We start from the raw sequence: 24289 nt of genomic DNA, 5'->3' as shown, positions 1-24289 counted from the left end.
TAAGTTGAGATTTCCTTTATTTATTTTTGTACTATGAAAGTTGGCATGGCAATACTCGCCAGCCATTATAATTGTTCCTGAGAACAGGGCAGCTTAAGGGTGCTGCTGCTTCTTTAGATGAATATGATCCATCTATTTTGGCACCTTTGAGGAGAACAGCAAGCAATTCTCCACGATCGTAAAAGAACTCCACCTTCACAATTTTCATATCTTCATCCACCTGTTTCACATTGAAAAAGAATACATTTTTTTTAGTACTTATAGTATTATTCTTATATAGTATTATACACAGAAGAACTTAAATCACGATAGTCAATTTAGCAGAGACGTAAAATAACCTCAAACATGGCCATGCCAAAGAGCTCTACCATCTCCCCAGTAGCGGCATGCCCTCTAAAAGGACCGTCCATGAAACCCCAGTGCCTGAACTTGTAAGCAATAACTGGAGGGCCACTATAAACTTGGAGAAACTCCATAGCAAATCCTTTGGGAATGTTGTTGAGAAAGTCTTCATATATGAAGCTGCGTTTCATCATCAATTGGGTTGTACACCCTTAACTCCTTTGGCGGGAAGTTGCCAATTTAGGCCATACCCTCCATCAAGCTTACTTATTTTTCAATAGTTTGAGCTTTCTTCCTGTAAATCATGATCAACATGTACATGTTTCAAATATATATAGATACATTAAGACATGGCAAAAACTAATTCATTTTTGAATTGTTGCTTAAGTGTTTATTATTTGGTGTTAATAATTATATAACCATTGAGGTGAAAGTAAACTGTTGGTATCAATTGTCTTGAAGTCTTCAATACGAGTCTTGGATCATTTCCATTTCCCATGACTTGGCAAGGTTCTGCAACTTTTCTCAAGTGATCCAGCAGGCCATACCTTCCATGCAGAATATATAAACAAGTTAGATTGGTGATCTCTATAGTAATAAAAAATCCACATATAAAGTAGAGAATAATTTAAACATATATAGAATTTATATGAAAGAGAACGTATAAGAGACCTTAGTTCTGCCTTCTTCAAAGAGTTTGTTGCAGTATTGTAGTTAGGAAGGGTACCAAACCTCCATTTGGTATTTTCTTTCTTCCCATGTAGGAGAGAACGATATCTGTCTCCCTCAACTACTAAAGCTGCCATTTAAGTTTCTATATTTGCAAGTTTAAGATTAATGGAGTAGAGTGAATATTTTGTGTGGACACAGAGTTCTTTATATAGGCAAAATGTAGTAGACTTTTTGCTTAGTAGAATAAGGTAGCTTGAGTATCACACAAATGAACGAAGTCAACATTTGGAAATATTGGTTGATGATGAATTATATGTCCCAAATTATTTTGAAAACAAATCCAGTACAATCAACGTGATCTTTTATCGATTAAGGAAGGAGTATACAACACTCCTCAAACTCTGATATCACTTATCTCGAGAACTTACAATTAAAATCCCAAAAATCCCAATTCCAAGCAATAATTTTAGCTAAAGTCCACCTTTAAAAATAACTTGCAACTAGACGTTTAATAAAAAATGGTGGAATGGAAGATGGATGATGACACCAAGCTTTACATTTTTCTAAAATGGTCTTATCAATTCCCACTCTTGGTGGTGCTATTCTTAATTTCATTTTACTTGCTAGCCAGCTTCTTTTTCGATTGAACTTCCCTTCTACATTTCTACTTAGCTAAATATCCTAACTAATTCCTAAATATCATAATTTTCTGTGACATATATATACTTTGTAAATAAATAATCAATAAGAATTATAACGCAAACAAATCCTAAAATCAGCCAAGGTTTCATGGTTAACAATAATAAATAATTAAATATAATAATTAATGAATAAATTCAAGCCTCGCATAAAGAATAATGAATAGATTTGTTAAAATCCTTTACAATTCAGAGTTTAAATTGAAGCCAATTGCTTTGGTTTTAGGTGTAGTGGCACAGTGAGTTGGCGTAAAAACAAGACTATCAACTGATTATGCCTTTAAGGTTGATAAACAAATCTTAATCACATAAACTTAATTCCTAAAGTTTGAAGGAAAATCTGAAAATCCTTCTATATCTAAAAAAAATTAATAATATGTTTATATAGGGTGGTGACAACCAACCATAACAAAATTCCTAATTAAACAAGAAAATAAAATCATAATTAAACTCGAAAATTAATTAAAACAGAATTTTTCACTGTTGACTAATTATAAAATACGAAAATACTCTAAATAAAAGAAGAAAAATGTGTTGAAAACTTTTAAACGGGCTTGAAACGCGCAAAAATAGTGGATTTTGGTCTCGAAAACAACCTCCAATCGGGAAACTAGGTTCCATGTTGTCGGACTAAAATGAGTTTTTCGTTGATATCTTATAGGTTCCGTAACTTCTCTAGAATCAAAAGTTATAATTGTTTTAAGTTGGCACGCCCGTGTTTCAGCTTTTGACGCTCGACTCTCTCCAATAATTCATCTGTTAGACATTCTATATCATTTGGACTTTAGTGTATAGCGATAGTCTATATGTTATATTACTTAAGACTTTAGTGTATAGCTATAGCCTATGAGTTATATTACTTATGAATTAAGACATGATTTTTTTTTTTTTTTTTTTAATATAAAAAGACTGAGGTAGATGTAACCTTAAAAAATCGATTTTATTAAAATCTTTAATAAAATGTTGACGAACAGATGATAACATCATTGCTGGTTATTTGATAGCATACAAAGTCATTAAATAAGAATTGAAGAATCAGTATATTCATTTTTTTTTTTTTAAGTGGATTGAAATGGCATAGTTGACTTTAATTTACTTTGATTTTGAAAGGTCATTTGAAATTTTGTAGTTAGGATTCTGAAAAGAACTCTGAAGGTCGGAACTCTAGGAGAGTAAATTAGGATGGGCTGGTCCAGAAATTGACTACGCCTGGCTCGAATTTTGCTATTACCAAGCATGGCTTGATGGGCTGGGTTTACATAGGTTTAAAAAGTTTTCATTTAGGATCTGAGCTCCAAAAATACCTCTGTAATTCTCCATTTACATAAAATTTCTTATATAATATAAAACTATAATGAAAGCAATCACAAATGACCTTTAAAAATGAAAGCAATGAAAAGTCAATGAAAAAAAGAGGATATATATATTCTTCATTTCTTATTTAATGATTGCATATGCTATCAAATAACTTGCAATGATGTTATCATCTATTCTTCATTATAAAAAGACTATTAACATCGATCTACCTCAGTCTTTTTATATTAAAAAATAAAAATTATTTTAAAATTTATGTCTTAATTAATAAGTAATTTAACATATATACATTTAAGTCCAAAACCAAAGCAATCAGTTTCAATTTAATTTCTTAATTGTAAAGAATTCTCTCTAACATGAGAGGCTTATTTATATTTATTCATTTATTGTATTTATTATTGTTAATTCTTACTATATATTTATAACAAAGTATACATGTCATAGAAATTTATGATATTTAGTGAAGTTGGAAGGGAAGTTCAGTTAAAATAGAAGCTAGCAATTACACAATGCCAACACAAGACTATGGTTAGAACCACCAAAATGGGGATGACCATTTTAGAAAAATATAAAGCATGCGTCATTGTGGATATGTCATTATCCACCATTTTTTATTAATCCCTATTTGCAGGTTATTTAAATTTGACTTTAGCCAAAAGTTATTAGCACCACCACCATTCTTTTCCCCAATCATCACTCACTAAAACCCTTTAAACCCTATTCTTATAGACCTCACCAATCGCCGACAACTGAGTGATTAGGGTTTACGCAGTCACTCCTCCCAAGTCAAATTCTGATCAATACCAACCATCAAAATCTAACCTTTCATCACCAAAAGGCTCATTGATCTCTTATCTTCAAAAGCCCAAATAATCTGGAACGAGTTTACTCTCTATTCGTCGTCAGAATATAAATTTAGATAATAAATGATATTTAAAAGTCTATGGGGAGAAAACATCATTAACCCATTATTTGGGTGGGAAAAAGTCATTAACTCTTTAGAAAAATGTAAAGCATGGCGTCATTGTCCACCTTCCATTACCCACCATTTTTTTTTATTAATCCCTATTTACAGGTTATTGAAATGTGACTTTAGCGAAAAGTTATTGTTTGGAATTGGGATTTAATTTGTAAATTCCTCGAGATGAGTGAGATCAGAGCTTGAGGATGAGGAGTATTGTATAATCGTCTTCCTTAATTGATAAATGAGTATCCCATTTATTTTGGATAAGATTCAAACATACATTTAAGTGAATTGAGGTGCCAATAGTTCATCATCGCCCATTTATATCCAGTTGTTGACTTTGTACGTTGTGTGTGATGAGTCTAATGACACTCAAGTTGCCTAACTCTAAGTAACAATATGTCTACCACATTTTGTCTATATAAAGAAACCCTCGGTCACTTAAAAAAATCACTCTACTCCAATTAAATCTTAATCTTCCATACATAACTTTAAAAATATGGCAGCTCTAGTTGTTGAGGGAGACAAATATCGTTAAGAAAGGAGTAGACAACACTCCTCAAACTCTGATGTCACTTATCTCGACAAACTTACAAATTAAAATCCCAAAACTCCCAATTCCAAGCAATAACTTTTAGCTAAAGAATAATGAATAAATTCAAGCCTCACATAAAGAATAATGAATAAATTTGATAAAATCCTTACAATTCAGAGTTTAAATTGAATCCGATTGCTTTGGTTTTGAGTTTAGCGTATAGCAATAGCCTATATGTCATATTACTTATGAATTAAGACATGAATTTTTTTTTTAATTTTTTTATTTTTAATATGAAAAGGCTGAGGTAGATGTATCCTTAAAAAATCGATTTTATTAAATTTATTAAAATCTTTAATAAAATGTTGAAGAAAAGATGATAACATCATTGCTAGTTATTTGATAGCATATAAAGCATTAAATAAGAAGTGAAGAATCATTATATTCCCTTTTTTTTAAGTGGATTGAAATGGCATAGTTGACTTTAATTTACTTTGATTTTGAAAGGTCATTTGTAATTAGGCATGGCAATGGGGCGGGGCAGGGACCTCATTCACCGTACTTATCACCGCCCTCAAAATTACTCCCCACCCCCGCTCTATCCCCATTACGGGGATGACAAGAATTTCCCTTCCTCGCCCCAAAGGAAAATGTTGGAGGCCCGTCCCCACCCCGTTAATTTTACATAAATATAAATTAATTTGATCATTACCAAACACAATAGTTAATTCTCGTCCACATAACAAACACTTAGATTAATCATTTAAACATAATTAATTATACATAAATATGGGTTAGGGTTAGTTCTTGTTCAATTGTTTAGGGTGAGGGAAATTGGGAAAATATAGGTTTATATAGATAGGATAATTATGTAATTAGGTGAAATATATGGGTATTAGTGAAAAGTATATATATATAATTTTTAATTTTATATATTATATACGAGACAGGGCGGGGAAAAGACATCATCCACCCCTGCCTAGGGGTGAGCGGTTCCGGGTACCCTGCATTTTTTGGGGGAACCGGAACCGGAACCGCACAGTGCAGGTTCCCCAAAAAAGGAACCGGAACCGGAACCGCACAGTGCAGGTTCTTCAATTCAAGGAACCAGAACCTAAAATGCAGGTTCCGGTTCCTTTCCAGGGTACCCTATAAAAAATCAATTACCCCCTATTAGTTTAAAAAANCCCCCCACCCCCGCCCCTATCCCCGAAAAAACCGAGGCTTCCCCGCCCCATATGAGGCAGGGCGAGATGGGTCCCCGAAATTCCGGGGAACATTGCCATGCCTATTTGTAATTAGGATCCTGAAAAAAAAAAAAAAAATTGAAGGTTGGAACTCTAGGAGAGTGAATTAGGATGGGCTGGTCTAGAAATTGACTCGGCTGGGCTCAAATTTTTGCTACTACCTGGCTTGGCTTGATGGGCTAGATTTACCAATGTTCTGAAAACCGGACCGGACCGTCCGGTCGGACCGATTCGACCGGTAACCGACGGCATTTTCGGTCCGAAATCGTTAATTACATTTAAACCGGATTGGACAAGCAGTTGGACCGCCGGAATAGTATCGAATCGTGGTCCAATCGCAGTTGAATCCCGCCGGATTCCGGCACCGATCGAGGGAGAAAACACCGCCATTAGACTTGACGACATCTCCACTACAAAACCCTGCCATTTTCAGTGGCCGTCGTCCAGCCATCATCGCTCGCCGTCCACCTGAACTTCACGTGACCGTCGGACTTCTTTTGTTGATTCCGACGATTTCCGACGCCGATTGAACTCCCTAGCACCACCATCAGATTCGTCGGCACGTATACTTCAAAAGCCCCATGATTGCAAACCTCGATTGGCCATCGATCGTCGCTGCCGCCACCATCACCAGTCTCTTCGCGTGACAGGGGTGTTTTGGATAGATTTCAAACCTTAAGGGAGTTTTGTAGGCGTGTTTTTGATGAATTCCAAACATTCAGGGACTAAAAAATAATTTTACAGAAAACGGTCCAACCGACCAATACAACCGGAAACCGGACCCTTGAATGGGTCATAGTCCGGTCTAGTTTTCGGAACATTGGGATTTACATAGTTTTAAAACATTAGGATTTGAGCTCCAAAAAACCCCCTGTAATTCTCTATTTACATAAAATTTATTAGAATAATGTTAGGTCTATAATTCAATCTCACAACATTCTCTCGCAATCTCCGATATAATGGTTTGTCATTGGTTAGCTCGCAAAATGGATTCCACTTGCTTGTATGGGTCCCAATTCCAAGCAATAACTTTTAGCTAAAGTTACCTTTAAATAACCTGCAACTAGACGTTTAATAAAAAATGGTGGAATGGAAGATGGATAATGACACCAAGCTTTACATTTTTCTAAAATAGTCTTATCAATTCCCACTCTTGGTGGTGCTATTCTTAATTTCATTTTACTTGCTAGCTAGCTTCTTTTTCGATTGAACTTCCCTTCTACAGTGCTACTTAGCTAAATATCCTAACTAATTCCTAAATATCATAATTTTCTGTGACATATATATACTTTGTAAATAAATAATCAATAAGAATTATAACGCAAACAAATCCTAAAATCAGCCAAGTTTTCATGGTTAACAATAATAAATAATTAAATATAATAATTAATGAATAAATTCAAGCCTCGCATAAAGAATAATGAATAGATTTGATGAAATCCTTTACAATTCAGAGTTTAAATTGAAGCCGATTGCTTTGGTTTTAGGTGTAGTGGCACAGTGAGTTGGCGTAAAAACAAGACTATCAACTGATTATGCCTTTAAGGTTGATAAACAAATCTTAATCACATAAACTTAATTCCTAAAGTTTGAAGGAAAATCTGAAAATCCTTCTATATCTAAAAAAAATTAATAATATGTTTATATAGGGTGGTGACAACCAACCATAACAAAATTCCTAATTAAACAAGAAAATAAAATCATAATTAAACTCGAAAATTAATTAAAACAGAATTTTTCACTGTTGACTAATTATAAAATACGAAAATACTCTAAATAAAAGAAGAAAAATGTGTTGAAAACTTTTAAACGGGCTTGAAACGCGCAAAAATAGTGGATTTTGGTCTCGAAAACAACCTCCAATCGGGAAACTAGGTTCCATGTTGTCGGACTAAAATGAGTTTTTCGTTGATATCTTATAGGTTCCGTAACTTCTCTAGAATCAAAAGTTATAATTGTTTTAAGTTGGCACGCCCGTGTTTCAGCTTTTGACGCTCGACTCTCTCCAATAATTCATCTGTTAGACATTCTATATCATTTGGACTTTAGTGTATAGCGATAGTCTATATGTTATATTACTTAAGACTTTAGTGTATAGCTATAGCCTATGAGTTATATTACTTATGAATTAAGACATGATTTTTTTTTTTTTTTTTTTAATATAAAAAGACTGAGGTAGATGTAACCTTAAAAAATCGATTTTATTAAAATCTTTAATAAAATGTTGACGAACAGATGATAACATCATTGCTGGTTATTTGATAGCATACAAAGTCATTAAATAAGAATTGAAGAATCAGTATATTCATTTTTTTTTTTTTAAGTGGATTGAAATGGCATAGTTGACTTTAATTTACTTTGATTTTGAAAGGTCATTTGAAATTTTGTAGTTAGGATTCTGAAAAGAACTCTGAAGGTCGGAACTCTAGGAGAGTAAATTAGGATGGGCTGGTCCAGAAATTGACTACGCCTGGCTCGAATTTTGCTATTACCAAGCATGGCTTGATGGGCTGGGTTTACATAGGTTTAAAAAGTTTTCATTTAGGATCTGAGCTCCAAAAATACCTCTGTAATTCTCCATTTACATAAAATTTATTATATAATATAAAACTATAATGAAAGCAATCACAAATGACCTTTAAAAATGAAAGCAATGAAAAGTCAATGAAAAAAAGAGGATATATATATTCTTCATTTCTTATTTAATGATTGTATATGCTATCAAATAACTTGCAATGATGTTATCATCTCTTCTTCAATATAAAAAGACTTTTAACATCGATTTACCTTAGTATTTTTATATTAAAAAATAAAAATTATTTTAAAATTTATCTCTTAATTAATAAGTAATATAACATATATACATTTAAGTCCAAAACCAAAGCAATAAGTTTCAATTTAATTTCTTAATTGTAAAGAATTCTCTCTAACATGAGAAGCTTAATTATATTTATTCATTTATTGTATTTATTATTGTTAATTCTTACTATATATTTATAACAAAGTATACATGTCATAGAAATTTATGATATTTAGTGAAGTTGCAAGGGAAGTTCAGTTGAAATAGAAGCTAGCAATTACACAATGCCAACACAAGACTATGGTTAGCACCACCAAAATGGGGATGACCATTTTAGAAAAGAGAAATGCTAAATGTACAAAGACTCTCACAAAGAGTCTTTGTACAAAGTGATGTGGTAGTTGTCACACTACTAATTTGTGAAAAGAAAGAGAAGATTGATGTGAACTAGTGGTGTGGCAACTGCCACATCATTTTGTATAGAGACTCTTTGTGCATCTAACATTACCCGATAGAAAAATACAAAGCATGGCGTCATTATGGATATGTCATTATCCACCATTTTTTATTAATCCCTATTTGCAGGTTATTTAAATGTGACTTTAGCCAAAAGTTATTAGCACCACCACCATTCTTTTCTCAGATCACCACTCACTAAAACCTCTCAAACCCTACTCTTATGGACCTCGCCAGTCGTCGATAATTAAGCGATTAGGGTTTACGCAGTCACTTCTCCCAAATCAAATTCCGATCAATACCAACCATCAAAATCCAACATTCCATCACCAAAAGGCTCATTGATCTCCTATCTTCAAAAGCCTGAATAGCATGGAACGAGTTTACTCTCTATTTGTCGTCGAAATATAAATTTGAATAATAAATGATATTTAAAAATCTATAGGTGATAAAATGTCATTAAGCTATTATTTAGATGTGAAAAAGTCGTTAACTCTTTAGAAAAATGTATAGCATGGCGTCATTGTCCACCTTCCATTATCCACCATTTTTTTATTAATCCCTATTTGCAGGTTATTTAAATGTGACTTTAGCCAAAAGTTATTGCTTAGAATTGGGATTTAATTTGTAAATTCCTCGAGATGAGTGAGATGGAGCTTGAGGCTGAGGAGTATTGTATAATCCTCTTCCTTAATTGATAAATGAGTATCCCATTAATTGTGGATAAGATTCAAACATACATTTAAGTGAATTGAGGTACCAATAATTCATCATCGCCCATTTATATCCAATTGTTGACTTCGTACGTTGTGTGTGATGTGTCTAATGACACTAAAGTTGCCTTACTCTTAAGTAACAATATGTCTACTACATTTTGTCTATTTAAAGAAACTCTCGGTCACTTAAAAAATTCACTCCAATTAAATCTTAATTTTCCATACATAACTTTAAGAAGATGGCAGCTTTAGTGGTTGAGGGAGACAAATATTTTCAATGTGAAATAGGTGAATGAGGAGATGAAAATTGTGAAGGTGGAGTTCTTTTACGACCGTGGAGAATTGCTTGCTGGTCTCCTCAAGGGTGCCGAAATAGATGGCTCGGCTAAAGAAGCAACCGCCACTTTAAGCTGCCCTGTGCTCAGCCACATTGGCAGATGTTACCTTGCCAACTTTCACATGCAACAAAAATAAATAAAGGAAAATCTTAACTATGAGCTCATGAGTTAAAGTAAATTTATGATACGCAAATCATACAAAAAGATGAAATTTAGTAAAATTTTGTCTTTTGTAAAGTCCGTGGTATTACATATTCACTTTAATATGTGTTTATACATATGTTAAGAAAACCTACCGATAAATAAAAACTTTAATCCTAAAAAGATGGATAAAGAGTGAATGAATTTATAGATAAATGATCGATCAAATTGGTCACTTTGGTTTGCATGTACATGAAAGATCACAGTTGATCTGTAATCAAGATTCAACCTGCAGCAACTAAAGGATTTCTCTCTGTCTTTTGTTATCATAACTTTTTCAGTTGAAATTGTCATGCAACTGTTTTAATGTCATTTTGTATTATGTTTAGATGGGTGTCTCACTCCTAAGTTTATGGCTATCATCATCAACCATGGCGCTAAAGGCAATATCAAAAACGCATAATTATGTCAGTAGGCTCTCTGGTGGATTGCAAAAGAAAACAAACCAACTCATTCACCATTTGTTCATACTCCACATGTTCAGTCTATTATGATGATTCAATCTTCTGAACCCCAAAAGAGAGGACAACATTTCAATTATGACACAGACTTTTCTTCTCTTAAGGAAACTGCGATTCAACTACCAAAAATGGTTCCTTCCAAAGTCATACAGCATGATGGATCCACTCCAAAACCCTCCCAAGCTAAAGCAATTCTCAATTGGCGGACTGAAAATGCTTTAGCCTAAAACAAAACCATTACCAGAATTGAACAAAAATTGGATCTGGTAGCTCATCAAGTTGACTCTCAGTCTCAAAACCACACTATGCTGATTTCTCGGTTACAAAAACAGATTGATCATCTCCAAAACCAGATTGATCAGCTCCATCAAGAATTAATGCGCATTATCAGCACCTCTCATGGCTATTCAGCTCAATTTCTCCAGAAGAAAGTAGAAATAAAGTTGCTAAAAACCCAAATGGTATCGCTTCAGCAGGAATATCTTAAGCAAAAACTCAGACAACCACAGACTTTTCCTGAAATGTCTTTGGTGCCAAATCCTTTTGATTTTTCAACAGCATGGCCACAACCATCTTTTTCACCTTTCCCAAAGATTAGTAAACCTTTGGTCTCACCTCATATACCTTCTGGTGCTGTTCAGGCTTTTGGCAACACTAAACAGTTATATGCCAAGCTCCGCAAGAACGTGATGAAAAGATTAAGTTGGAACGGGAACAAAAGAAGCGAGAAAAATATTCTACAAAAATGTAGAAACCATCCGATCATATACCTGACTCTTTCTCTTCCAGTCATTCCGATCCTCCATCTCCTAAGCCTCATCGTCCTTTATCTAAGGATAAGGCTCCAATGCAAATAATGATGATGGAAGATCGCCAAACTTCTGCTATCTTGTCTCTTCAGAAAATCATGTATGTTCCAATTTTATAAGCTCTTTTTTTAGAGACATGGTAGAAAGGCAACGTCTTGCAGCTTCGGGTATTTCTCAAAATTCTCTATCTACCTTCCAAACAGAATCGGAAGCTGATATGCCTTCAACTGATGAATCATTTGAAAGTGGCTTCGACTCTAAAAGCGATACTTCTGATCAACATCCTAATGTTTATCCCCAACTGATGACCCATCAACCCGAATCTTCAAAACCACATGTTGTCTCTAAGGTTGATGATGAGATACCTGAAGGTGATGATTCTATTCCAGACTCTCTGCCTATGTATCGACAATCCCGTCATACTACGGCTGAGCGTGACTCTTATACAGCTTCAACAAAGCTCCACACTTTTACTGTTGATGATCTTCCTCCACACAAATAGAGAACTTGGATGTATGAATTTCAAGCCTGGTTACAAGCTGAGATGCTTAAACCTAATTCCCAAGTCTCTACTGTACTTACGTAGTTTACAACTAGATTTGGTGGCATTCTCCATGATTGGTGGATTAGTCTTCAAGAGTACAGACAAAATTTGTTCATCCAAATGCCAGATATTAATCAAGCTCTGTATCTCCTTTATGATGAATTTTGTGGGCTACCTCACCTTTATGAGAACCAAGTCAGAGAAGAATATTTTAAGATGCGATGTTGTTCTCTCAAAAAGAAATATCATGACAGGCATTACAAAGAGATGGTAAAAAGATATCATATACTTAAGGGTATGGATGATCCTAACATAATTTAGCATCTATTCCAGAATCCCTAAGTCATGAAGCAACCAAGCTTATGCAATCCTAGAGCAAACAACTTGGTTACACTTCTTTTGGAGAAATTTTTCAGTTTATCATTCTCGCTTTGAAAAAGCTCTGTTCTCAAAAACAATTTTTTGACGATTATCTAAAGCATTCTAAGCATCTGACAAGGTTTGTTAGAGACCAGACTTGCAGATCAAGTGCAAATCTTATCGCTCATGTTCTTATCCTATCAAGAAGAAATTTCATTCTAGATGCATCAAGTTTTCTCCACCTAATGCTCCTGCCGGGCGCAAATTTTGACATTTCAAGCCCCGCAAGTTTCTTCGAAAAAAGAAACTTAGAGGCAAAAGATCTAATCGGTGTTATTTGTGCAATCGTCCTGGTCATTTTGCCAAAAATTGTCCAAACAAGCCCAAATAGTAAACCAAAATGATGCAACAGCTTTCTCAGCTCACTGACATAGATTTTTCTTATAATAATGTTGAAAATTGGTTTTCAATGGATGAAGAACCCACTTCAGACACTATTTTCCAGTTTGCAACCACTGATACTGAGTTCTCTGATTCAGATGATTGTCACTATTTCTACCATATCCAATAGATACCACAATCCCTTCCATCATTAGCCTTCTCATGTCACATACCTACAACAAAAGTTCAGATCTTCCCCACTAAATATTCCAATCCCATTTCAGTCATAGCATTTTTTGATACTGGTGCTACTCGTACTATTATCAACCCTAAAATCCTCCCATGCTCTCAATGGAAACCTCATCAGAAAGTTTTCTACACTGCTAATAGTGACACTTTCACTACTCATCTGATCAGCAAACCCATTAAAATCCAATTTTTTCCAGGATGTTTTACTTTTCATAAAGTTCTTGGTTCCGATTTACCTGGAAAATATATGGTTCTAGGTTTTTACGTTTATTCTAAATGCAATAAACTTAGAATCCTCCCTGATGGTGTTCGGTACAAGATGTTTTTCCAATCCTGGACCACTCAGCCTAATTTATTCCAGATTGAAGGCAATCCTATTGAGCAGATTAAAACCCAGCTTATTTCCTGCTCTTGTGCAAATTTTCTCACTAAATGTGCTCATCCATTATGGAAGCAATGTTTTGAAAACTGGACTGGACCGTCCGGTAAGACCGATTCGACCGGGAGCTAGTGGTATTTTCGGTCCGGTATCTTCTAAAAACTGATATTTTCAATTAAATCGGATGGAGCAGTGGTTAGACCGCCGAAATAGTGTCGAGTCGCGGTCTAATCGCAGTCCAATCGTAACTCAATCTCGCCAGATTCCGACATCGTTCGACGGAGAAAACACCACCATTCAACTTGACGGCATCTCCATGACAAAACCCATCCATTTTCAGTGGCCGTCGTCCAGCCTTCGTCGCTCGTCGTCGGACTTCCTTCTTGATTCCGGCAATTTTCAACGCCGATGGAACTCCCTAACACCACCTTCGGATTCGCCGGAACCTATACATCAAAAGCCCTATGATTCCAAACTTTGATTGGCCGTCGATCGTCGTTGCCATCACCACTCAGCAGTCTCTTCGCGCGACAGGGGTATTTTAGACAGATTTCAAACCTTAAGGGAGTATTATAGGGGTGTTTTTGATGAATTTTAAATATTTAGGGACTAAAATATAATTTTATAGGACACGGTCCAACGAACCGATCAAATCGGTCAAACTGATCAAACCGAAAACTAGACCCTTGAACGGGTCATAGTTCGGTCCGGTTTTCAGAACATTGTCTGGAAGAATTCTGATTTCTTTATCCATTTTCCATTCATCAAGAGCGAAGATATCAATCCCACTAAAGCTAGTCATTTAGGCATGTCACCAAAATATCTCAGTCTAGCCCAAAAAGAATGTACTCAGTTTTTATCTCAAGGATTGATCGAACCCATAGATTCTCAATGGGCATGTGAAGCATTTTATGTCAATAAACATGCTAAACAAGCCAAAGGAAAACTCAGACTTGTTATCAATTATCAGCTATTAAATTTCTTTCTCCGTGATTATAAATTTCCTCTGCCTTCCAAACAAGTTCTCTTTTCAAATCTCCATAATGCAAAGATGTTTTCCAAATTTGATCTCAAAGTTGGATTCTGGCAACTTGGAATTCATCATGATGATCGTTGTAAGACTGCTTTCTGCATTCCCAATCAACACTACCAGTGGACGGTCATGCCTTTTGGACTTAAGGTCACTCCTTCCCTGTTTCAGAAAGCCATGACAAAGATTTTTGCTCCCCTTTTTCATATATGTCTCATTTATATCAATGATATGATATCCTTCTCTTTTCAAAAAATGAGGAATCTCATATACATCTTCTTCATGACTTTGTCGATATCATATACTATTATGGTATTATGCTCTCTGAAAAGAAAATGTTGTTAAGGCAGACAAACATTGATTTTCTTGGTATGGTGATTGCTGACGGCAAGTATGATCTTCAACCTCATGTTGCTAATGAGTTGCAAAAATTCCCAGATGTTCTCACAACCAAGAAAGAAATACAACAATTCTTGGGAATTGCCAATTACATGCGTAGTTTTATTCCCAACATTTCTTGTCTCACTACTCCACTTTCCCAAATGCTTAAGAAGAATCCTCCTTCGTGGTCTGAAAAGCAAACAAATGCAGTCAAGAGTCTTAAACGCAAATCCTTCCATACACAGCCGTTGAAGATTCATTTTTCTAGGAAAAGAATTCTTTAGACGGATGTTAGTGACACTCATTGGGGTGCAGTGCTTTTTTAACAAGATGATGACAAAGTACGACATTTGTGTGGATACTAGAATGGACAATTCAAACCACACCAACAACATTATCATTCTACTTTCAAGGAAGTGTTAGCAGTAAAAAATGTCATTGAAAGGTTTGAATTTCATCTTGTTGGATATCACTTCTTTGTTGAAACGAATATGAAGTCTTTTGATCAAATGCTTCAATTCAACAAGAAAAAGGTTCTGCATCAATAATTACTTCGATTGGTAGAATGGTTCAGCAAATATTCCTTCACCGTCCAACACATCAAAGGTCACACCAACACCATTGTAGATTATTTATCCAGTCTTAAAATTAAATAAGTCGGTATCATGAACCCTAGATCTAAACCTCTTCCATGTTTCATGTTCCAACCATTAACCCAATCCAATTCCTGTTCATCATCTTCTTCACCAAACCATACTCCAGACGTACCTCTTGAATTCGATGACCTTATTTGAACTCGTACCATTGATGAAAATGCTACCACCCTCATGTTTTCTTATCAGATTCAATGCATTGAAAAATGTGGACAATCTATGTATGATATGTTAGGTGTCCATCAAAATTACCTCTTTTCAAAAATCTTTTGTTTACCTCTAGGTCTTGATATCATATTTCTAGAAGAATTATTATGGTTCTTTTGGTATATGTTACACCAGTACCGCATTTTCATTCAATTCCTAGTCCATCATATGTTGAAAATGATTTCCCAATATCAGTCATCCTCAACCTCTGAATTACACTCTTTGATGACTTTTCTCAAATGGTTCAAAACTCGAAAAAAATAGAAATTTGTGTTTGCTCATCAGCTTGCCTGATACAAAGGTTCTATGTCTACCAAAATGGCATGGTCTATCATGTTTTTCCACAGACATCACTCCATCAAATTCCATGACCTATATTTTTCACAGCATCAAATCACATTTCATCAGTCTTATGCATATGATCTCGTCCATAATATGTTTGACGATCCTGTTGAGACTAGATCAATTCAAAAAATCCTTTTTGAAAAAAATCAGATAATTCCGAACGAAATATGCCCATCCTTTCACGATGATGCTCTGTGGGAACTCTTTCGTCTAGACTACACTGAGAAATTACTCCAAGCCAAACAAACATGCATACGTTCCATCACTGCTCAATTCAACGTCACTTCAGATTATCCAAAATGGTGGTACCCAGACTCACAGCCAGATATTGTGCAGGAAGAAGAGCTTTAATAGTCTCGTAATTACTATCTTCATAAATCCAGGCGACAACAGTACATGCATGCACCAAGTACCTCTGCAAAGCAGACATCTCAGTTTTCAGACATTTCTCTGGATACTCATCCAGATACATCTTCTTGACAAATCCGTACTGACTGGATTCAATCAATGGATTGTCTCGATTTCTAGGATAAAGACTCGTGGCATATTACAAACCTGTCAGACGATTAAAGTTTTGCGTGTCTTAAAATAAAAGTTGTGTTCTTTATGTAAAATAGTCATGGACTAAATGGTAATTTGCCAATTTAGTATAATATCTTCCGTATGATTTGTAAAAGTCAAGTATTGTAGCCAAATAAATTTGAAAACAAAAAAAAAAGTCAAAAAGTCTACTCATGTATTAAATGACTCATTTATGAGTAATATCTTATGATTTGATTGAATATCAACTCCAAGATTTACAATGTAAATGGTAGAGATGACAATGGGCTGGACCGGGATCGGGATCGGGTACCCCTTGGCCCGGGCCATTTTATAACCCCCAATCCCAGCCCATGTTAATTTCTATAATTTATTTTCTCACGGGCAGTCTTTGATATATCTTTCTTTGTCATTCATATTAACTTAATTAATAGTATCTTATACTTTAATCACTATATTTTTTGTGTGTACAGATTAATATGATGGACAAGGGATCTTGGGTTTGACTAAAATCGTAATTGATTGTTACCATAAAATTATTTCAAAATCATAACCAAATGAAATAAAAATTTGTTTTTTTTTTAAAATGATAACTTAAACATTGAATGGCATTTTTATTTTATTTATTTGGAAAATAAATGGAATGCAATTTAACATCATCAAATAAAATTACATTCTTGGACGGAGATAGAACTAAACTTTGATTTTCCAAGTCTTATAAATCCATGTCCATTTTAGCAGCCCAAACTGCAAGCAATATTGAAGTGTACAACTAACCAGACTCCAATGGTTCAAGTCCGAACCAAAATCGGCATAAAAGTTATTTTATTAATGAGTTATTTGCTTTGTTTGATCACAAATGTTTGTAAAGATAAAAGGGTGCCTTAATATCAATTAAAAAAAATAATTCTAATATATGTGGAAATATATTGTAACTTGCTTATGAAAAACCACTATATAATTGCATCTGAGCCTTTGATATCATTCTTATTCACATATAAAAACAATAGAAAGCATCTTCAATTGATATTTTTATCTAGGAAAGGAGGAAAATATACCATAAATTGGGAAGAAGAATTCGCATATACTCATAGCAAGTTACCACTTTGCTTGATCCAAGTAATATATATATATATATATATAGGTGAGTTGAGAAAATAAATTGTAGAAATTAACACGGGCTGAGCTGATACATAAAATAATAAAATTAACAATGGCCTCATGTTAAAACTCGGGTCGGGTCGAGCCAATGGTTGTCTTGGGCCCGGCCCGGCCATGCCTATCCCCGCAAGCAATGGCTAATGTCCGACTCGTACGGGCCTGGCCGGATACCCAGAAATCCGGGTACAATTGTCATCTCTGGAAAATAGGTAATAAATTAAATTTCAAAAAATAAAACTACTTCCTTCACAAACCAAAAAAAACAAAAAAAAAAAAAAAAGAGGAGTTTCAAATCCAAATTTCCCATAAAAGTTATGGACAGTGGTGCTGGAAGAGAAAGAGGATAGACTACAATAGTGCGGTTGCTAGAGGTGGTGGAAGAGGATAGACGATGACGGTGCGGTTGAAATTGGTGGTAGTGGTTAGGGGTTGTTAGTTGAAAGAGAATTGGGGATTTTTGATTCAATGGTGATGGGAAGTATTTTAAAATCCATTTTTTATTTCTAAATTTGGGTTAACTAAAATATTTTAATTAATTATTAAATATTTTACAAAATGTTGAATTGGTAAGTGATGATGTAGCAAGTGATGTGACAATCATCACCTATCACATCACTGTATATTAGGCTTCTTGTAAAATGTAGTATTTTTCTTTTTGTATATGCTAAAAAATTATCTTTTAATTTCATAACATGAAACTAGTTATGTATTTTATATGTATTCCAAGCCTTAAAAAATTATTGAAATGGAAAAGGCTATAATTAACACAAGAAACACCCATGAAGTTTATCCATTCATAGATAGATACACTTTGAAGACTCTATTTATGTTACTCACCCACTAAGGTGGTCAGTAACTATAATTTGATTAATTTTCCAAATAAAAACTGACCCAATTCGCCATTCCAACTGTGACTTACATACTGTGAGCTTTCAACTGCAAATTGCTCTCTCCAACATGTGCATTTATTCATTAATTTTATTCCCTTTTTTTTTAATTGATCAATTTCATAAAACGTTACTTTTAGCCAGTGCTCCTGAGGACTGGACAGCTTGAAGTTGCTTCTTCAACAGAGCCATCCATTTTAGCACCTTTGAGAAGAGCTCCAAGCAATTCTCCACGATCATAAAAGAACTCCACCTTCACAACTTTCATCTCTTCATTCACCTGTGTTTCAACAACAAAATATTGTATCAAATTGTTAATTTATGTAACAAATTAAAAATGCCAAAGTCAATTTGTAGAGATACCACACCTCAAAGATGCACATGCCATAGAATTCTATCAAGTCTCCAGTGGGGGCATGGCCCTTGAATGGACCCTCCATGTAACCCCAGTGCCTGAACTTGAAAGCAATAACTGGAGGTCCACTGTAAACCTGGAAAACCTCCAAAGCAAATCCTCTAGGAAAAGTTGTGGTGAAGGCAGTGTGAGATGAAACTGATGTTTCTTCTTCAGGATCGTAGACTCTCAACTCTTTTGGTAACGAAGTTTGCAGATGCGGATTGTATGCTCCACCAAGCTTTCCGATTTCTTGCATATTCAATGCTTTCCGTCCTAGAGAGTAATTGAATCACGATCAATACTTAATATTTGTAGCCAATGGCTGAGCATTAATTTCTTTAATTGGTGTTACCATTTAGGCTGAAAGTATAGTTGTTTGTGTCGATTGTTTTAAAATCTTTGATCTCCTTCTTGTGCATGATTTCAGTTTCCCATGCCTTGACAAGATTCTGAACTTTTTCTTCAAGTGACCCAGCCGGCCATATCTTCCACGAAAAATCACAGGTTAATTAGATTATAGAATTAAATACGCGAAAGAATTGAAGAAGAGAGAGAAAGAGAGAGACCTTAATTCTGCCTTCTTCAAAGAGCTTGTTGACAGCCTCATAAGTAGGAGGAGTACCGAATTTCCAGGTGGTATTCTTCTCATCTTCATCGTTTAAGAAAAAACGATACTTGTCTCCCTTAACACCTGAAGACGCCATTGAAGGAGCTATATAGGGAAGATTAAGATTGGAGTGCTAAAATTTCATGGTACAAAAGTAAGGTTATATAGGCAGAAATTATACTTAGAATATGCAAGTTTGAGCGTCATTCAACACCACATGCCTAGTCAAGCTTTGAATAAATTGACCATTCATTATGTATATTATATGAATCTAACCCATCCCTGTGAATTGAGAACGAAGATTCAATCAAATGTTAATTGAATCTTCAAGCGCTAATATTTTGTTTAGATTTTTTTATTTTTATTTTTTGGGTGTTGAATGGAAATGCTATAAGATAATGTTGTTAATGATATTTGTTTTTTATTTCTTTTTGGGTGTTGAATGGAAATACCATAAGATGGGCCGATTTTGTCGTTATTAATATGATTGTGATTTTAATTAGATGTGATGACTAGTAAGCTTGTAGTGACCAAAACACTTTTGGTCTACACTATGTACAACTATTCCACTTTTTTGTGAATTAAGAAAAAAAAAAAATTAAAGGCTGGTGGTAGATAAACCTTGAAAGTCAAATTTATTTAGTATATTTTAACTTTATAATAAATATTTAATTGAATTTATAAACATGTATGGTCAGAAAATCTGAATTCCGTAAGTTGGTAGGTTTAGCAGTGGTTGTATGGTAGTATAAAATATAAATCATACATTATATAAGAAGTCAAAAGATTCCATATATATTTTTTGTTTTCTTTTTTTATATTGAATTAATTAGCATAGTTGGCTCTATGGTTTTGTGAAAGGTTATATGTAACTTGTTGGTAAAGGAATCGTGAGTGCTTAGAAAAATTCAAGATATTTTTATAATTAATATTTGGCTGAAACAAAGAGAAATAATTAGACAAATAAGATTCAATAATCTTAAAAAGAGTGATTATTAGATGTACATACAAAGTGTTGTGGTGATATGTTTTAATTGACATATTATTCCTCTTCAATTAATGAGTTTTGGCTTCTAATTTCACTCTTTCAATCATTTTCATCATGAATATATAAGACCTCTGGCCATGTATACCATCGAACAGATAAATGCAAACAATCCTAAAAAGATGATTCTAATCATTTTCGATGGTATCAGAAATTGAACCTTAACCTTATCCCCCCAAGAGACACGCTACAAGAGAGACTCAAACTAAAGACTTTATCAAGGTTGAATGAGCTCCCTCTCGCCAGGTCAAACCTTTGAGGGTTAGTATTATTTTTGTTAGATAAAGTAAAATATTTGAAGGTTTGTTTTTTTTTTTTCCCTAATAAATCAGCTATATCCTTTTTATGGGAAACACCTATATGAATATATACATAGTATTAATTGTTCATGCACGTATATATGTCTTTAATTTATTTTTTATTTTGTAGATTTTTTTTTTTTTTTTTATTTTGGTGTTGAATCCAATTACTATAAGTGAAGTTGAAATATTTGTCTGCTGTTGAATATTTTATCTTATCCAGTAAAACCTCTCTATAGTCATAATAGTGAGACTAACTAATTTTATTACTATAAAGAGATTATAATTTAATAGAGGTGTAGTTACAAAAATTATAGTTTTGATTTCTTATTTTATAATTCATGTTTTAGTAGTACAGTATTATGATTTCAATTCATATTTTAGTAATATTATGATTTCAATTCATATTTTAGTAATTGCCTACTTTTGAAACGGATAAAAGATCGTTTCTTAGAACCAGGAAAAATAAGTTACATTAATGGAACTGTAAATGCAGTTGATGCATGGTCAATTGATGTGAAGCCACAGACAATTGTCAATGGTTTTAATCACTGCAAAATTAGGACCACTAATGTCAATGAATCGTAAGTTATAAATGAAGTGGATGATGAGAATAAAAGAGTTACTATAGAATTGAGTGATCAGATTTGACAACTTCACTATGCTAATTGAATAGATATTGATGTCTTTTTTTATTATCCAAATGAGCAACAAATCATGTATGCTTTAACCAAAGGAGAAATCATTGTTGCAATTGGACAAGAAGAGAAAGGAAATAATCCTAAGGATAATAGTACAGCAATACAAAAAGTCTTGTGCCATGAAGCTCTAAACATGTTTGAGAAACAAAAAATATTTTGGCTTCTACAAGAAGGTATCCATACTAACGAGTTATTACGTACTTGTAAGGTAAAAGATATGATAACAACTCTAAAACATAAATCATTGTCCCAAACAATTTTAAATAAATATTATATTTTATTTTAAACCTTTAATTTTACATAACATATATTTTTTTTGTAATTAATATAGATAATTATTACTATGTAGAGGTAATTTTCCTTAAGGCGAGAATTAGAAAAATTATAACTTATTACAATGTAGAGTTTATTCTTATTTATAACTATCTCAAATTAGGACTATAATTTTTTATAACTATGTAAAGTTTATTCTTATATAGAGTATTACTATAGAGAGATTTTACTGTATTATAATATGAACCTCTATTATAATATGAACCAGATAGCCCGATCTTATGGTAGCTACCTAATGACTAGAAAGCGAGCTAGTAACTTTCCTGTGAACCGAGAAATTATTATTTAAAAGAAAAAAAAAATTAAAGGATTGTGGCAGACATGAAACCTTGAAAGCCAAATTTATTATTATTATATTTTTATTTTATGTTAATTGAGATTATTTTATAGTTATTTGTGTCTTTAACAAAAACATGACCCAAAAGGAAAAAAAAATTATAATAACGGCAAGATCAAATTTTATTTTCAACAATATGCAGCTGATACAGCTTGGTGGAGTACAAATTCTGAAAGATCCTTTTTCTTGTTCATTTCATTCATACAAAGAAAATTAGTTGGAGTAATTTCAGCCAGTGTTCTTCAAGAAAGGGCAGCTCAAAGCCACTTCCTCATTGCCACTATCCAATCGAGCACCTTTCATAAGACCTCCAAGCAATTCTCCGCGGTCTAAAAAGAACTCTACCTTCACAATTTTCATTTCTTCATCCATCTATTCCAACGCACAAATTAGGGAAATTGTGTTAGGAAATTTTACAAACCAAAGAATATGTATTGTAAAGATAATATAATTAATGTACCTGGAAAATGGCAATTCCAAAGAGTTCTACCAATGCCCCAGTGGGGGCATGGCCTTTGAAAGGACCCTCCTTGTAACCCCAGTGCCTGAACTTGTATATAATTTGTGGTGGACCTGAATAGACTTGGACAATCTCCAGAGCAAAACCTCTTGGAAATGCTGTTGTGAAGGCGACATGAGATGAATCAGCAGTTTCCTCAGCTGGATTGTAGCACCTGAACTCCTCTGGTAAGGAGGTTTGCATAAAGGAATTGTACCCTCCTCCAAGCTTCCTTTTTTCTTCCAATGTTATTGCTTTCCTTCCTGCACAATACAAAAACCAAATGGTTACTCTTTGATGTTGAGAAAGTAGATTTAAACAGTTCGGAAATACTTACCATTGAGGCTGAAAGTGTAATTATTTGGATTAACTGTTTTGTAGTCTTCAAAATTTGATTTATGGAACATCTCCATTTCCCATGTCTTTACAATGTTTTGAACCTTCTCCTCAAGTGATCCAGGAGGCCATATCTTCCACCAACAAATTTGCAGAATCAGAAAAAAAAAATAATAATAAATAAAAAAACTAGTGTATTAAATTGTGTATATTGACATAGGAAGAACCTTGGTTCTGCCTTCTTCGAAAAGCTTGTTGACAACATCGTAGTTTGGAGGAGCACCAAACCTCCATTTGGTATTTTTCTCTGCTTCTCCATACAAGTAAGAGCGATACTTGTCTCCCTCAGCACTTGAAGAAGATGCCATTTTCTGAGTATGCAAGATCAATTATTGTTGAGTCTGAGTTTAATTTGTTGGCAAAGGAGAGGTCAGTTACATAGATGATAGATGTATATGCAAAACTATCTGACACGGAAATAATATTTTAATGATGGCACTCCACAAGCAACAAGATTGTAGTCCAATTACTTAGCCATCCAGGTTTGAATTAGCATAAGTCCAGGGTGGCGGCCATGGAAGCAGTTAAGATTTTGAGTGAGTGGATTCAAAATTTAGGAATTTAATCCTCCAATTTCAAATTCATTGATTAAACTCAACAAAATTCTATAATTTATGACCCTTCATCAATTAAAAAATCTAAAAAAAAAAGTCATGAATCTTATAACTGAGCGTTTTTCAAACAATTTCTACTAACTCAATAAAATTTAATTCATAAACCCATAAAATCTCATCAAATTCAACCCTAAATATCAAGCAGTTAACCAATATATCAAAATTAAACCAAACTTTCAAATCTCTATAATTTATGGTTTCATTAATTCTTTAAACTCATTCAAAATTAACTCAACAACTAACCAAAATTTATCGAACCCAACTTAAAATAATAATTAATTAACAGAAACCTCAACATAAATAAGATTAAATCAAAACTACATCAAAATCTAAGAATTTAATCTTTCAATTTTGAACCCATTTAATAAACTCATTAAAAACTCATAACTCA

At 33.8% G+C, this 24289-nt stretch overlaps 3 protein-coding genes across 3 annotated transcripts; all 3 read right to left on the bottom strand.

The window, feature by feature from the left end:
• Positions 1 to 31: 31 nt before the first annotated feature.
• Positions 32 to 533, bottom strand: LOC116117789 (pathogen-related protein-like). Its single transcript, XM_031403803.1, has 2 exons — positions 339 to 533; positions 32 to 220 (listed from the first exon to the last, which is right to left on the bottom strand). Exons 1-2 carry the CDS (start codon positions 531 to 533, stop codon positions 32 to 34), a joined length of 384 nt encoding a protein of 127 aa, XP_031259663.1.
• Positions 534 to 18769: 18236 nt separating this feature from the next.
• LOC116117795 (pathogen-related protein-like) lies at positions 18770 to 19799 on the bottom strand. The gene is made up of 4 exons (XM_031403808.1): positions 19634 to 19799; positions 19420 to 19552; positions 19039 to 19340; positions 18770 to 18950 (listed from the first exon to the last, which is right to left on the bottom strand). Exons 1-4 carry the CDS (start codon positions 19769 to 19771, stop codon positions 18807 to 18809), a joined length of 717 nt encoding a protein of 238 aa, XP_031259668.1. The 5' UTR covers positions 19772 to 19799; the 3' UTR covers positions 18770 to 18806.
• A 2818-nt stretch (positions 19800 to 22617) lies between these two features.
• Positions 22618 to 23601, bottom strand: LOC116117783 (pathogen-related protein-like). The gene is made up of 4 exons (XM_031403799.1): positions 23452 to 23601; positions 23226 to 23358; positions 22850 to 23151; positions 22618 to 22761 (listed from the first exon to the last, which is right to left on the bottom strand). Exons 1-4 carry the CDS (start codon positions 23590 to 23592, stop codon positions 22618 to 22620), a joined length of 720 nt encoding a protein of 239 aa, XP_031259659.1. The 5' UTR covers positions 23593 to 23601.
• Between the last annotated feature and the right edge of the window lie 688 nt (positions 23602 to 24289).

This window comes from Pistacia vera, unplaced genomic scaffold (assembly GCF_008641045.1).
Source record: "Pistacia vera cultivar Batoury unplaced genomic scaffold, PisVer_v2 Contig821, whole genome shotgun sequence".
Lineage (NCBI taxonomy): Eukaryota > Viridiplantae > Streptophyta > Magnoliopsida > Sapindales > Anacardiaceae > Pistacia > Pistacia vera.
Note: the sequence above shows the minus strand (reverse complement) of the source record. Positions and strands in the feature narration are given on the sequence as shown.

Coding starts and splice junctions, on each gene's coding strand:
- LOC116117795 (XM_031403808.1), bottom strand. CDS start 19,771: ATGGCGTCTTCAGGTGTTAAGGGAGACAAGTATCGTTTTTTCTTAAAC. Junction 19,553..19,633: donor TTGAAGAAGGCAGAATTAAG/GTCTCTCTCTTT, acceptor TTTTCGTGGAAG/ATATGGCCGGCTGGGTCACT. Junction 18,951..19,038: donor ATGGCATGTGCATCTTTGAG/GTGTGGTATCTC, acceptor GTTGAAACACAG/GTGAATGAAGAGATGAAAGT.
- LOC116117783 (XM_031403799.1), bottom strand. CDS start 23,592: ATGGCATCTTCTTCAAGTGCTGAGGGAGACAAGTATCGCTCTTACTTG. Junction 23,359..23,451: donor TCGAAGAAGGCAGAACCAAG/GTTCTTCCTATG, acceptor TGTTGGTGGAAG/ATATGGCCTCCTGGATCACT. Junction 22,762..22,849: donor TTGGAATTGCCATTTTCCAG/GTACATTAATTA, acceptor GCGTTGGAATAG/ATGGATGAAGAAATGAAAAT.
- LOC116117789 (XM_031403803.1), bottom strand. CDS start 533: ATGAAACGCAGCTTCATATATGAAGACTTTCTCAACAACATTCCCAAA. Junction 221..338: donor TTGGCATGGCCATGTTTGAG/GTTATTTTACGT, acceptor AATGTGAAACAG/GTGGATGAAGATATGAAAAT.